The sequence below is a fragment of the Camelus dromedarius genome, chromosome 21 (assembly GCF_036321535.1).
Source record: "Camelus dromedarius isolate mCamDro1 chromosome 21, mCamDro1.pat, whole genome shotgun sequence".
Lineage (NCBI taxonomy): Eukaryota > Metazoa > Chordata > Mammalia > Artiodactyla > Camelidae > Camelus > Camelus dromedarius.
The window spans coordinates 16,819,116-16,832,126 of record NC_087456.1 but is presented as its reverse complement, the minus strand read 5'-3'; the positions used below and the strand labels follow the sequence as shown (position 1 = coordinate 16,832,126).

At 36.8% G+C, this 13,011-nt stretch overlaps 1 protein-coding gene across 1 annotated transcript in view; it reads left to right on the top strand.

Moving 5' to 3' along the window:
* OPN3 (opsin 3) overlaps window positions 1-13,011 on the top strand; it is a 24,169-nt gene extending 11,158 nt beyond the window's left edge. Inside the window, 5 exon segments of the mRNA XM_010992162.3 lie at window positions 237-357; window positions 1,642-1,875; window positions 1,878-1,986; window positions 10,419-10,671; window positions 12,624-13,011. Of these exon segments, the coding sequence (XP_010990464.3) occupies window positions 237-357; window positions 1,642-1,875; window positions 1,878-1,986; window positions 10,419-10,671; window positions 12,624-12,887 (981 nt within the window). The 3' untranslated portion in view covers window positions 12,888-13,011.

The following is a 13,011-nucleotide window of genomic DNA, read 5'->3' as shown; positions in this document are numbered from 1 at the left end:
TATCTTCTTGAATTGATCCTTTGCTCATTATGTAGTATCCTTCTTTGTCTCTTGTACCCATCTTTATTTTAAAATCTACTTTGTATGATATAAGTATTGCTACTCCAGCTTTCTTTTGGTTTCCACTTGCATGGAATAGCTTTTTCCATCCCCTCACTTTCAGCCTGTATGTCTGTAGCACTTAAATGGGTCTCTTGTAGACAGCATATACATGTCTTGATTTTGTATCCATTCAGCCAGTCTATGTCTTTTGGTTAGAGCATTTAATCCATTTACATTTACATCAGTTGCTGATCTCTTAATTTCAGATGCATTTTACATATCCTCATTGGTGCTCTCCTCCCGTCACAATTACTGGTTTTGATGTCATATTTTACATCTAATTGTTTTTTCTATCTTTAACTACTTACTGTGGATACAGATGATTTTACTACTTTTGTCTTTTAACTTCCCTATTAGTTTGTGTGTGGATGATTTCCTACCTTTACTGTATATTTGCCTTTCATGATGAGTGTTCCCATTTTGTAATTTTCTTGTTTCTAGTTGTGGCCTTATCTTTTCTACCTGGAGAATTTCCTTTAGCATATGTTGTAAAGCTGGTTTGGTGGTGCTGAATTCTTTTAGCTTTTGTTTATCTGTGAAGCTTTTGATTTCTCCATCAAATCTGAATGAGAGCCTTGTTAGGTAAAGTATTCTTGGTTGTGGGTTTTTCCCTTTCATCACTTAAATATATCATGCCACTCTATTCTGGTCTGCAGAGTTTCTGTTGAAAAATCAGCCGATAACCTTATGGAAGTTTCCTTGTATGTTGTTGTTGCTTTTCTCTTGCTGCTTTTAATATTTTCTTCTTATCTTTAATTTTTTTCAGTTTGATTTCAGTGTGCCTCGGCTTGTTCCTCTTTGGGTTAATCCTGTATGGGACTCTCTGTGCTTCCTGGACTTGGGTAACTATTTCCTTTTCCAGGTTAGGGAAGTTTTCAGCTATTACCTCTTCACATATTTTCTCAGACATTTTCTCTCTCTCGTCTCCTTCTGGGACCCCTATAATGCAAATATCAGTGCACTTGCTGTTGTCCAGGGGTTTCTTGAACAATCCTCATTTCTTTTCATTCTTTTTTCTCTTTTCTGTTCTTTCTACTACTCTATCTTCAAGCTCACTGATCCACTCTATTGCTTCATTTAGCCTATTCTTGGTTCCTTCTAGTGTATTATTTACCGTCACTTTGGTCAGTTTGGGTCACTTGTGGAACCCTTTTTGACTTTATTTCCATAGCTGAGTCAGATACAGCTGAGAAAGGTCAAAACCAAGAGAGACATTTGTTTTAGTGACTCTTGCTGCATCACTCCAGAGTTTCTCTTTGGCAGAAAATTTAACACAGTAACTGCACCAATGGGCCAGGGCTGACTTTAGAGCTTTTATTTATTTATTGACCTGCTATAATTCACATGCCGTTTTCCAGTCCACATTTTCTTTTATGAGTAAATATGTCTCCAGTGGAATTTCCTGGGGACTGTCAGGCATTATTCCTTCTAGATATTTTGGCTTTTAAAGTATTCTGTTCATTCCAGATACTCTGTAAGTTATTGCCAGTGGAGAATGTATCACTTCTGTTCTGTCTGCCCCTTCCCGCCCTGTGCCATGATATGCTATCCCACTTTCTCTTCTTGCAGGGATTGTCTCCATTATCAGCCTAACTGTGCTGGCCTATGAATGTTATATTCATGTGGTTCATGCCAGAATGATCACTTTTTTCTGGACCTGGAGGGCCGTTACCTACATCTGGCTGTACACACTGGTGTGGTCAGGAGTGCCTCTCATGGGCTGAAACAGGTACATCCTGTTTCATGGACTAGGATGTGCTGTAGACTGGAAATCCAAGATGCCAATGACTTCTGCTTTGTGCTTTTCTTATTTCTTGGCTCCCTGGTGGTGCCTGTGGGTGTCATTGCTCATTGCTATGGCCATATTCTGTATTCCATTGAGTTGAAGTGAAGGGTGAGTTGAAGACTATGAATGCTCCTGCCCCAAACCATGCAGGGTAGAAAAGTTCATGTGGAAGAGAGTTATACTCTTTCCTACAGCTGGCACAGTTCTCAGGGACTTCCCACTTGATAAAAGTTTGCACTATAAGTCACTTTCTGAGAAGATCATTGAGGAGTAACATTTACTCTTTATATATCACTCTCTAAACCACAAGAAGGAAGGAAAGGGGTTCTGGACAGACAAAAATAGACAATAACCAAAAAAAAAAAACCTACATTCTCCAGCATTCTTAGAATTTAAGAACTCTAGTAAAGGGAATTCCACACTTCCCGTAATTTTATTCATCCAAAGTTCACATAAACCCACTAGAGAGTGGTACAGACATTTTCTCTGGAAATCACTTTTGAGTCATAAATGACAAGAGCTGACCACAGCAGGTTTGCTTTTAGGTGCTAGCAAGAAAGACATCTGGAGTTACAGACTGTGGGGCATACTCCACATCCCAATCTCTTAACTTCAACCATGTACATTTTCCTTACTCATTCACTACTTCTTCCTACTCTGTTCTCTTCTCTCATCAAAATTCTCCAGTCTCTTATGTTGAGATATGTTCCCTCTATACCCACTTTGGCGAGAGTTTTTATCATAAATGGGTGTTGAATTTTATCAAATGCTTTTTCTGCATTGATTGAGATGATCATGTGGTTTTTGTCCTTTCTCTTGTTGATGTGATGTATTACATTGATTGATTTGCGTATGTTGAACCAGCCTTGTGTCCCTGGGATGAACCCCACTTGGTCATGATGTATAATCTTTTTTATGTGTTGTTGGATTCTATTTGCTAAAATTTTGGTGAGGATTTTGTTGTCTATGTTCATCAGTGATATTGGCCTATAATTCTCTTTTTTTGTAGTGTCTTTACCTGGTTTTGGTATCAGGGTGATGGTGGCTTCATAGAATGAGTTTGGGAGTATTCCCTCCTTTTCAATCGTCTGGAAGAGTTTGAGAAGGACTGGTATGAGTTCTTTGTATGTTTGGTAGAATTCCCCGGTGAAGCCGTCCGGTCCTGGACTTTTATTTGTAGGGAGGTTTTTAATTGCTATTTCTATTTCCTTTCTAGTGATCGGATTGTTCAAGTGTTCATTTTCTTCTTGATTCAGTTTTGGTGGACAGTATGTTTCCAGAAACTTGTCCATCTCCTCTAGGTTATCCAGTTTGGTTCCATATAGTTTTTCATAAAAAACTATATTCTCGAATGATAGTCTATTTCTATTTTGTTTGTTGTAATTTCTCCATTTTCCTTTCTTATTTTGCTAATTTGTGCTCTCTCTTTTTTCTTCTTTGTGAGTTTGGCCAGAGGTTTGTCGATTTTATTTACTTTTTCAAGAAACCAGCTTTTGGTTTGGTTGATTTTTTCTATGGTCTTGTTAATCTCTATTGTATTTAATTCCTCTCTGATCTTTATTATTTCCTTCCTTCTGCTGCTTTTTGGGGCTTTTTGTTCTTCTTTTTCTAATTCATTCATGTGGTGGGTTAACTTGTTTATTTGAGATTGTTCTTCTTTTTTGAGGAAGGCCTGTATCACTATAAACTTCCCTCTTAGCACTGCCTTTGCTGTGTCCCATAGGTTTTGAGTGGTTGTGCTTTCATTATCATTTGTCTCAAGGTATTTTTTAATCTCAGCTTTGATTTCCTCATTGATCCATTGTTTTTTCAATAACATATTGTTTGATCTCCATACTTTCCTTTTTTTCTCCTTTGTTTCTCTGTTGTTGATTTCCAGTTTCATGGCATTGTGGTCAGTAAAGATGCTTGAGATAATTTCTATCTTCTTAAAATTGTTGAGGTTTCTTTTGTGCCCAAGTACATGATCGATCCTGGAAAATGTTCCATGTGCACTTGAAAAGAATGTATATCCTATTTTTTGGGGGTGTAATGCTCTGAAAATATCCACCAAATCTAGTTTTTCTATTGTAGTATTTAATTTCTCTGTTGCCTTGTTTATTTTCTGTCTGGAAGATCTGTCTAGTTATGTTAATGCAGTGTTAAAATCTCCAACTATGATTGTATTCCCATCAATATCCCCCTTTATCTCTGTTAGTAATTCTTGTATGTACTTAGGTGCTCCTATATTGGGTGCATATATATTAACGAGTGTAATATCCTCATCTTGTTTCACTCCTTTAATTATTATAAAATGTCCTTCTTTATCTTTCTTTATGTCCTTTGTTTTAAAGTCTATTTTGTCTGAAATCAGTACTGCAACACCTGCTTTTTTGGCTTTTCCATTGGCATGGAATATCCTTTTCCATCCTTTCACTCTCAATCTATATGTGTCCTTCTCCCTAAAGTGGGTCTCTTGTATGCAGCATATTGAAGGTTCTTGCTTTATTATCCAGTCTGCCCCTCTATGTCTTTTGACTGGAGCATTTAGTCCATTAACATTTACAGTAATTAATGATAGATGTGTGTTTATTGCCATTTTGAACTTATCTTTGAAGTTGAATTGGTATATCCTCTTTGTTCCTTTCTTCTTCCTTTTGTGGTTTGGTAATTTTCCTTTGTATTATCATGGATTTTATTTAATTTTTGTGACTCCCTTGTAAATTTTTGGCTTGTGGTTACCCTTTTTTGTAAATCTATTAACCCATTACTATAACTGTTTTTATTAAACTGATAGTAACATGATCTCAAACCCATCTTACTGTTAAAAAAATTTTAAAAAGAAAGAAAAAAATATTCTATATTTCCCTGCCTCCCTCTCCCACTCTCAGTGATTTGTATGTCTTCTTTTATAATTTCGTGTTTATTTGTAATTCATGAGTTATCACCTTTCCAGTTGTGTGTTTCTCATTTCTGTAGCATCCTGCTGCTTTTCTATTTAGAATAGCCCTTTCAGTATTTCTTTTAGCGTGGGTTTAGTGTTGCTAAACTCCTGCAGCTTTTTTTTTTTTGTCTGTGAAACTCTTTATTTCTCCTTCTATCCTAAAGGATAGCCTTGCTGGATAAAGTATCCTAGGCTGCATCTTTTTTTCATTCAGGGCTTTGAATATATCTTGCCACTCCCTTCTGTCCTGTAGTGTTTGTGTAGAGAAATCAGCTGAGAGCCTTATGGGGGTTCCCTTGTAACTTACTCTTTGCTTTTCTCTTGCTGCCTTTAGAATCATTTCTTTATCCATGACTCTGGCCATCTTGATTATGATATGTCTTGGTGTGGGTCTATTTGGGTTCTTCCTGTTTGGGACCCTCTGAGCTTCCTGTACTTGGATATCTGATTCCTTCTTTAAGTTTGGGAGGTTTTCAGTCATGATTTCTTCAAAAACCTTTTCAATCCCCTTTGATCTTTCTTCCCCTTCTGGGACCCCTATTATGTGAAGATTGGGACGCTTTATATTATCCCATAGGTCCCTTATGCTATTTTCATTATTTTTTATTTGCTTATCTTGTAGTTCTTCTGAATGGGTGCTTTCTATTGCCCTGTCTTCTAGATCACTAATTCGTTCCTCTGCATTATCTAGTCGGCTTTGCAAAGCTATTAGATCATTCCTCATCTCTGTCAATGAGTTTACCCATTCTATATGACAAACCTACAGCCAGCATAGTACTCAATGGTGAAAAACTCAAAAGCTTCCCACTAAAATCTGGGACAAGACAAGGATGCCCACTATCACTACTCCTATTCAACATAGTCCTGGAAGTCCTAGCCACAGCAGTCAGGCAAGAGAAAGAAATAAAAGGGATCCAAATTGGAAAAGAAGAGGTAAAAGTGTCATTATATGCTGATGACATGTTACTATATATAGAAAACCCTAAAAGGTCCACACAAAAGCTACTAGAGCTGATTGAAGAATTCAGCAAGGTAGCAGGTTACAAAATTAACGTTCAAAAATCAGTTGCATTTCTTTACACTAACGATAAATCAACAGAAGAAGAAAGTAAAGAAACAATCCCCTTTAAAATAGCACCCAAAGTAATAAAATACCTGGGAATAAATCTAACCAAGGAGGTGAAAGAATTATACACAGAAAACTATAAACCATTGATGAAGGAAATTAAAGAAGACTTTAAAAAATGGAAAGATATTCCATGCTCTTGGATTAGAAGAATCAATATTGTTAAAATGGTCACACTACCCAAGGCAATCTACAGATTTAATGCAATCCCTATCCAATTACCCAGGATATATTTCACAGAACTAGAACAAATCATAATAAAATTTATATGGAACCATCGAAGACCTAGAATTGCCAAAGCATTACTAAAGAGAAAGAAAGAGGCTGGAGGAATAACCCTCCCAGACTTTAGACAATACTATAGAGCCACAGTCATCAAGACAGCATGGTATTGGTACCAAAACAGACATATAGACCAATGGAACAGAACAAAGAGCCCAGAAATGAACCCACAAACTTTTGGTCAACTCATCTTCGCCAAAGGAGGCAAGAATATACAATGGAATAAAGACAGTCTCTTCAGCAAATGGTGTTGGGAAAACTGGACAGCAGCATGTAAAACAATGAAGCTAGAACACTCCCTTACACCATATACAAAAATCAACTCAAAATGGATTAAAGACTTAAACATAAGACAAGATACAATAAACCTCCTAGAGGAAAACATAGGCAAAACATTATCTGACATACATTTCAAAAATTTTCTCCTAGAAGAAATAAAAGCAAGAATAAACAAATGGGACCTAATGAAACTTACAAGCTTCTGCACAGCAAAGGAAACCAGAAGTAAAACAAGAAGAAAACCTACGGAATGGGAGAAAATTTTTGCAAGTGAAACCGACAAAGGCTTGATCTCCAGAATATATAAGCAGCTCATACGACTCAATAAGAAAAAAATAAACAACCCAATCCAAAAATGGGCAGAAGACCTAAACAAGCAATTCTCCAAGGAAGACATACAAATGATCAAAAAGCACATGAAAAAGTGCTCAATATCACTAATTATCAGAGAAATGCAAATCAAAACTACAATGAGGTATCACCTCACACCAGTCAGAATGGCCGTCATTCAAAAATCCACAAATGACAAATGCTGGAGAGGCTGTGGAGAAAGGGGAACCCTCCTACACTGCTGGTGGGAATGCAGTTTGGTGCAGCCACTATGGAAAACAGTGTGGAGATTCCTCAAAAGACTAGGAATAGACTTACCATATGGCCCAGGAATCCCACTCCTGGGCTTGTATCCAGAAGGAAATCTACTTCAGGATGACACCTGCACCCCAATGTTCATAGCAGCACTATTCACAATAGCCAAAACATGGAAACAGCCTAAATGTCCATCAACAGGTGACTGGATAAAGAAGTGGTATATTTATACAATGGAATACTACTCAGCCATAAAAACTGACAACATAATGCCATTTGCAGCAACATGGATGCTCCTGGAGAATGTCATTCTAAGTGAAGTAAGCCAGAAAGAGAAAGAAAAATACCATATGAGATCGCTCATATGTGGAATCTAAAAAACAAAAACAAAAACAAACAAACAAAAACAAAGCATAAATACAGGACAGAAATAGACTCACAGACAGAGAATACAGACTTGTGGTTACCAGGGGGGTGGAGGGTGGGAAGGGAAAGACTGGGATTTCAAAATTGTAGAATAGATAAACAAGATTACACTGTATAGCACAGGGAAATATACACAAAATGTTATGATAACTCACAGAGAAAAAAATGTGACAATGAGTGTGTATATGTCCATGAACGACTGAAAAATTGTGCTGAACACTGGAATTTGACACAACATTGTAAAATGATTATAAATCAATAAAAAATGTTTTAAAAAAATTCTCCAGTCTATTGCTCACTCTGCCAAACCCCTCTAGCTTTCATCCCGTTTAAATCACTTAGCCACATGCATCATTTTAAATCATGACCTATTACTCTCAACTTTCCTGTTCCAACTTTCTTCATATACATCTATTTTGAAAAAAACAAGCAAACAAATCCCTGGTTCAATCCAACTATTTGTTTTCTCCATGCCTGTAATCAAACTACAGAAAGGGGCTGGAGAAAAACCACACTGGATTCCCACTGTCTACACTCAGCGGTGAGATGTCCTCTCAGCAGTGTCTAGCAGTGCTTGGATCCCTAGATTGCTCGCTCTCACTATGCATTTGCTATTACAGATCCTCAGTCCTCATCATCATCTCTTGCCCTCCTATTCCTCCTCATTCTTATCAAACAATCAAGCCTCTTATTTATTATGCAAGACAAGGCAACTATCAAATTTCTCAACTCCCTGCCTCCCTTTATACAAACCTCTATGTTCACACTTGTTCTTAGACCCCTCTTTTCAGTTGCAAGGTAATGAGAGAGGTCTCTCAAGACCAAGCTGATCCTAGATTCCTGTTTTCTTCCCCACCCCGTTCTCTGCCTCAGGGACCTCCCTCAAGTAATAATTTTCTCTTTCACATATATCTTCAATCTCTCCCTCACTACTGGCTCTTTACCTTTAGCATATAACCATGTTAGCTTAATTCAAAAGCAGAATATACTCTCAACTCTCAGTAGTTATCTCTTTAATTACCTAACATTTATTCCTCAACCCATTGCAAATTGGTGATTCCTTCTTCTACCACACTCTCACAGAAGCAGCCCTCATTGTGGTCACTAATGATGTCCCAAATGTTAGAGTCAATGAACACATTCTATTTCTTTTTTTTTTTTCCTGGCATCTGTAGCATTGAGACTTCTGACATTGTTGGCAGCTTCCATTTAATTGTAATTTTTCTGCTCCCAAATTTTCTAGGACCTCATTCTCTTCTATCTTTGTTGCTGACTCTCTGGCCCCATCTTCTAAAGTCTCCTTCAAGGGCTTCTTTTCCTTGGGCCTCCCCAGCACTATGCTCAGCTCTCGTCTCATACTACACAATAGACATGGATGATCTCAGTTAACTCTAATAAGTTAATCATTTTAATCTCCTTTAATCTTTACTCTTAGAGAAGGTAATTGACTTGCTCAACATCACACAAGGAGCAAAAGTGGCGAATCTAGGATATGAACCCAGATCCTCTAATTCCAAACCTAGAGCTCTTACTAGGACTCCATAACCTTCTTAAAAACTCTAAGGAAAAACTCCCATCCCCTCAAAAACGCTGATCTGAAAATAGATTGATATTCTATCGCATTAAATAAAATCGCTTCTTTTAAAATATAATGGCACACATAGATAATAATAGTACCAGGAATTTAACAGTCACTACCACACATTTCCTCTACTCTAAAAAAAAAAAAAAAAAAATCAGCCATTTTACTTGTTCACGTTTTCTTCCATTCCTTGTCAATATGAATACAGAATTCTAAATAAATAATCTTAAAAATATCAGTAATTTAGATATATCAATTTAAATATATTTTAAAATAGTATAAGCACATGTTTTAACAGATTTTCTTTGGAAAATTTTTTCTTAACCTTTATGATATTGCTAGAAATAAAAGAAGCACTTAAAGTTTGTTGAAATGCAATAAATTTCCCAGTTTAAAGTTATACACTAAGTACTAGTGGTATGCCAGTGATTTTATATCAATATATAAAGCATTTGTATGTTTGTAGCAAAATTAGCTTCTTAGTACATCAGAAACAACCATTTTATTTAAGAAAATACTTTTGATATACAGGAATATTCTCCCCTTCATCTTAATAGCACATTTATAATAATAATAGGAGGAACTTCTAAAGAACTTTTTATCTGAGAAACTCAAAGAACTTTCAGCCTATAGGCCATTATTCATAAATATCTTTAATGGGGACAAACTAGGCATAGACATGCTGATTTTAGAGAAATGGGGTTTCTTGGGTTTTACCAAGCATTCTCCTCTATAGCTGAGCCCCTGATGAAACCAGCCACGAACAAATTCCTCATCAAACTGCACTTTATAGTCATTCGCTCTAAAGTGGAAGCCACAGTAGTCGCCATTAAGAATTTATTTGGGAATTATGTTTTCATCAAGACCAGCTGTAGGCTTTACCATGTAAAACTCCTGGCATCACATGTTTGCTGCCTGGTTTGAGAATCTGAGGATTTTGCTATGGATAAAAGATTCCAGGATCATGGAGAAATTATTTCCAATTTATCATGACTCTTTCAGGATGTCCTTTAGCAACTTGAAGATCTAGATAAAATAACTCATTTTATTCTTCTTTAGGCAAATTAGAAAACATTAAAAACCATTGAAGGATCTAAGAGACTATGTAGTTCAATGTAATATGTTAAGATGAGGGGACTGAGGCCCAGAGAGGTTAAGGGCTGGGCCCAGCTGCAGGTCCTGGATCAGATGTCAGCCTCCCAAGGTGCTATTCATTTCTCTTTCTGTTAGGGTAGGGCCAAGAATGGTTCTGAATATCTATTATGAAAACAATGAACAAAAATGATTTTTACATTTTCAACCCTTTCTTTTCCTTTTCCTTTCTGTGGCTTCGTGGCATTGAAGATCTTCAGACAATAAAAGTGATAAGGATTTTAAGATATGAAAATAAACTGGCCAGAATGTGCTTTTGTATGACATTCACCTTTATGATCCTTTGGATGCCTTATGTTGTGATTTGTTTCTTGATGTTTAGTGATTGTGGACACTTGGTCACTCTAACAGTATCTATTGTTTCATAACTCTTCACTAACTCCAGCACTGTGTATGATGCAGCTTTTTATATCTTCATGATCAGAAAGGTAAGCTTTGTACTTAACCAATCATTTTCACCATGTGGGTGGGGTTGTTGGAAAATACAGTACTTTTACAGACTTTATTCAGAGCAGTTTTGATGATAAAAACCTAAATCAAGCATTTTACAGGAAAGTAAAGGGTTCAGGAAGAAACGTGGATGTTTCCAGATAAAACAATAAAAATCCTAAGACCTGCCAATGGAGGTCACAGTTGTTAGGTAAAATTCCATGAAAATCAACATTTTATTCATCAGAAAATATTTTATGTCTAGTAATAATAACAACTACAATCAAAGTTAATTTATTTAAAAGTCTTACTGCACTATGCAGATTACATCCATTATCTTTAATAAACTTCATAAAATAGGCACTAATATTATTCCTTATTTTATTTATGGATTATGAGAGGTTCAGAGAAGTTAAAGCACTTGTTTGGTCCGGGACACGTTGATGCCTGGATTTGAACCTGGTTTGCTTGAATCCCAAAGGCCTACGCTCGTAACTTCTCATCACTTGGGGTTATAGGTACCATTAGCAATTCGTTGGGTTATTATTCACATACCACAGCCAATGTGCAGCTAAAGCCAATTTGCCTCAAGAAACTTCCTCTCTGTCTGTGAGAAGCCTATTAATCTATTTTTGTAGTGAAAAAGTTTCAGCTTTGTGGTCGTCAGTCATGGCATGAGTGCAATGGATCTGATACGATTGACATGAAGCTGAGCCTCTAAGTTAAAAGAATTTAAAAGTTATGAGTCATGGTTAATTACAATATTGAAATTTCAAAGTAACAGGTCATATTACTAACAGGCAAAATAACTACTCTGACTTCAAATGCTCAAGAGCTTGAAAGAGGAGGGCATTTTTATATTAACCTGAGAATGTTCAGTGCTAAACCGCCCTCTTTGTTTTTATGCCTTTCATTTCCCTTGAATATTGCTGCCTTATCCTCTCCATAAGCTTACTTTCATTGATAAGTTTCAATATCCTTTCAGCTGATGGTCTTTCTTTCCCTTTCATGTTGCCTTCCATTTGTCTATTTCCTTGAACCCAGAGATTTTTAATTTGGAATCCTTAGAATCTGAGAATTACTTGAGTTGGCCTCAGGAGAATCATTGGAGCCACTGAAATTGTTCATTAAACTTTTTGAGAATATGCATATGAATCTTTCTAGTGAGCCTCAACGGGCTAATAAGTACATTTAATGTTCAAAATCCCTTAAAGAAACATATCTAGCTGCTCTCATGGAAGGTTCATGCAACTTGAATCTAGATGTTATAAAGTATTGAAACAGACCTACGTGATAAAGTTAGTAAGAATTATAATAAATAAAAGACATAAAAGTCCAGGCTTAATTAGGTTGATCTGAACAGTACCACCTAACCCCCCAACAGCTAGCAAATAAAAAACAACAATCCTAATTAATCCAAATCCAGATTAAGGGCCAAACTTTTACATTTTTTTTTTCCATTTAATTTTTGCTTAGTTTCTTGGTAGTCACATGAACCACATGGAACCGGGAAAAGGCCAATGAATTTCAGAATAACTTCTGGGGTTTCCAGAGGAACTAGAACTGCCACACCCCTGCACTGGGGCTTTTCCTAGCACCTGATCACTCAGAAACCTGCTCACCGTCATAACCCGTACAGATCAGACTCCCAGCCCCATTCCCCCACGTACTTCTTCCTCTCCTACTGGCCTTTATAGACATCTGTTTCACCTCCACCACTGTTCAGACATGGTGAGTAATTAACAAACAAAGTCACAATCTATGCAGGCTGCACCAACCTGGTGTGTTTTTTCACACTCTTCATGGTTGGATAGTGTTCTGATCTTGATGGCCTGTGACTAGTTTGTGGCCATCTGTCCTCCCTGCACTACATGGTCAATCTGAACCCCCAGCTCTGTGGACCACTGCCAAACTTTTACTTAATATTCAGCTTTATTTTCTTCCTGCCCAGTTTCAAAGGGCCCTTTTGCATCTCCTATGTTTCCGACTGCTCAGATGCCAGCAACCTGCTAAAGACCTACCAGCAGTTGAGAGTTAAATGCAGATTAGACCCATTGAGATGTCACAGAAAGTCAGGGACAGACCAAAGAAAAAAGTGATTTTTAACTCTTCTCCCATCATTTTTATTATCACTCATGATGGATCACTATCAGTCGATGACAAAGACAGAACCAGTGGGTCAAAGGTTGATGTAATCCAAATTCGCCCTTTATAGGAATGTAAGATAGGGCTTTAAATCAAGATATCACTTTTAGACTACCATTATAAGATTGTTTTGGAATCCACATTCTATGTAATATTAACAGAAGTTTTGTGGTCCAGTAGAAAATCTGAATTGC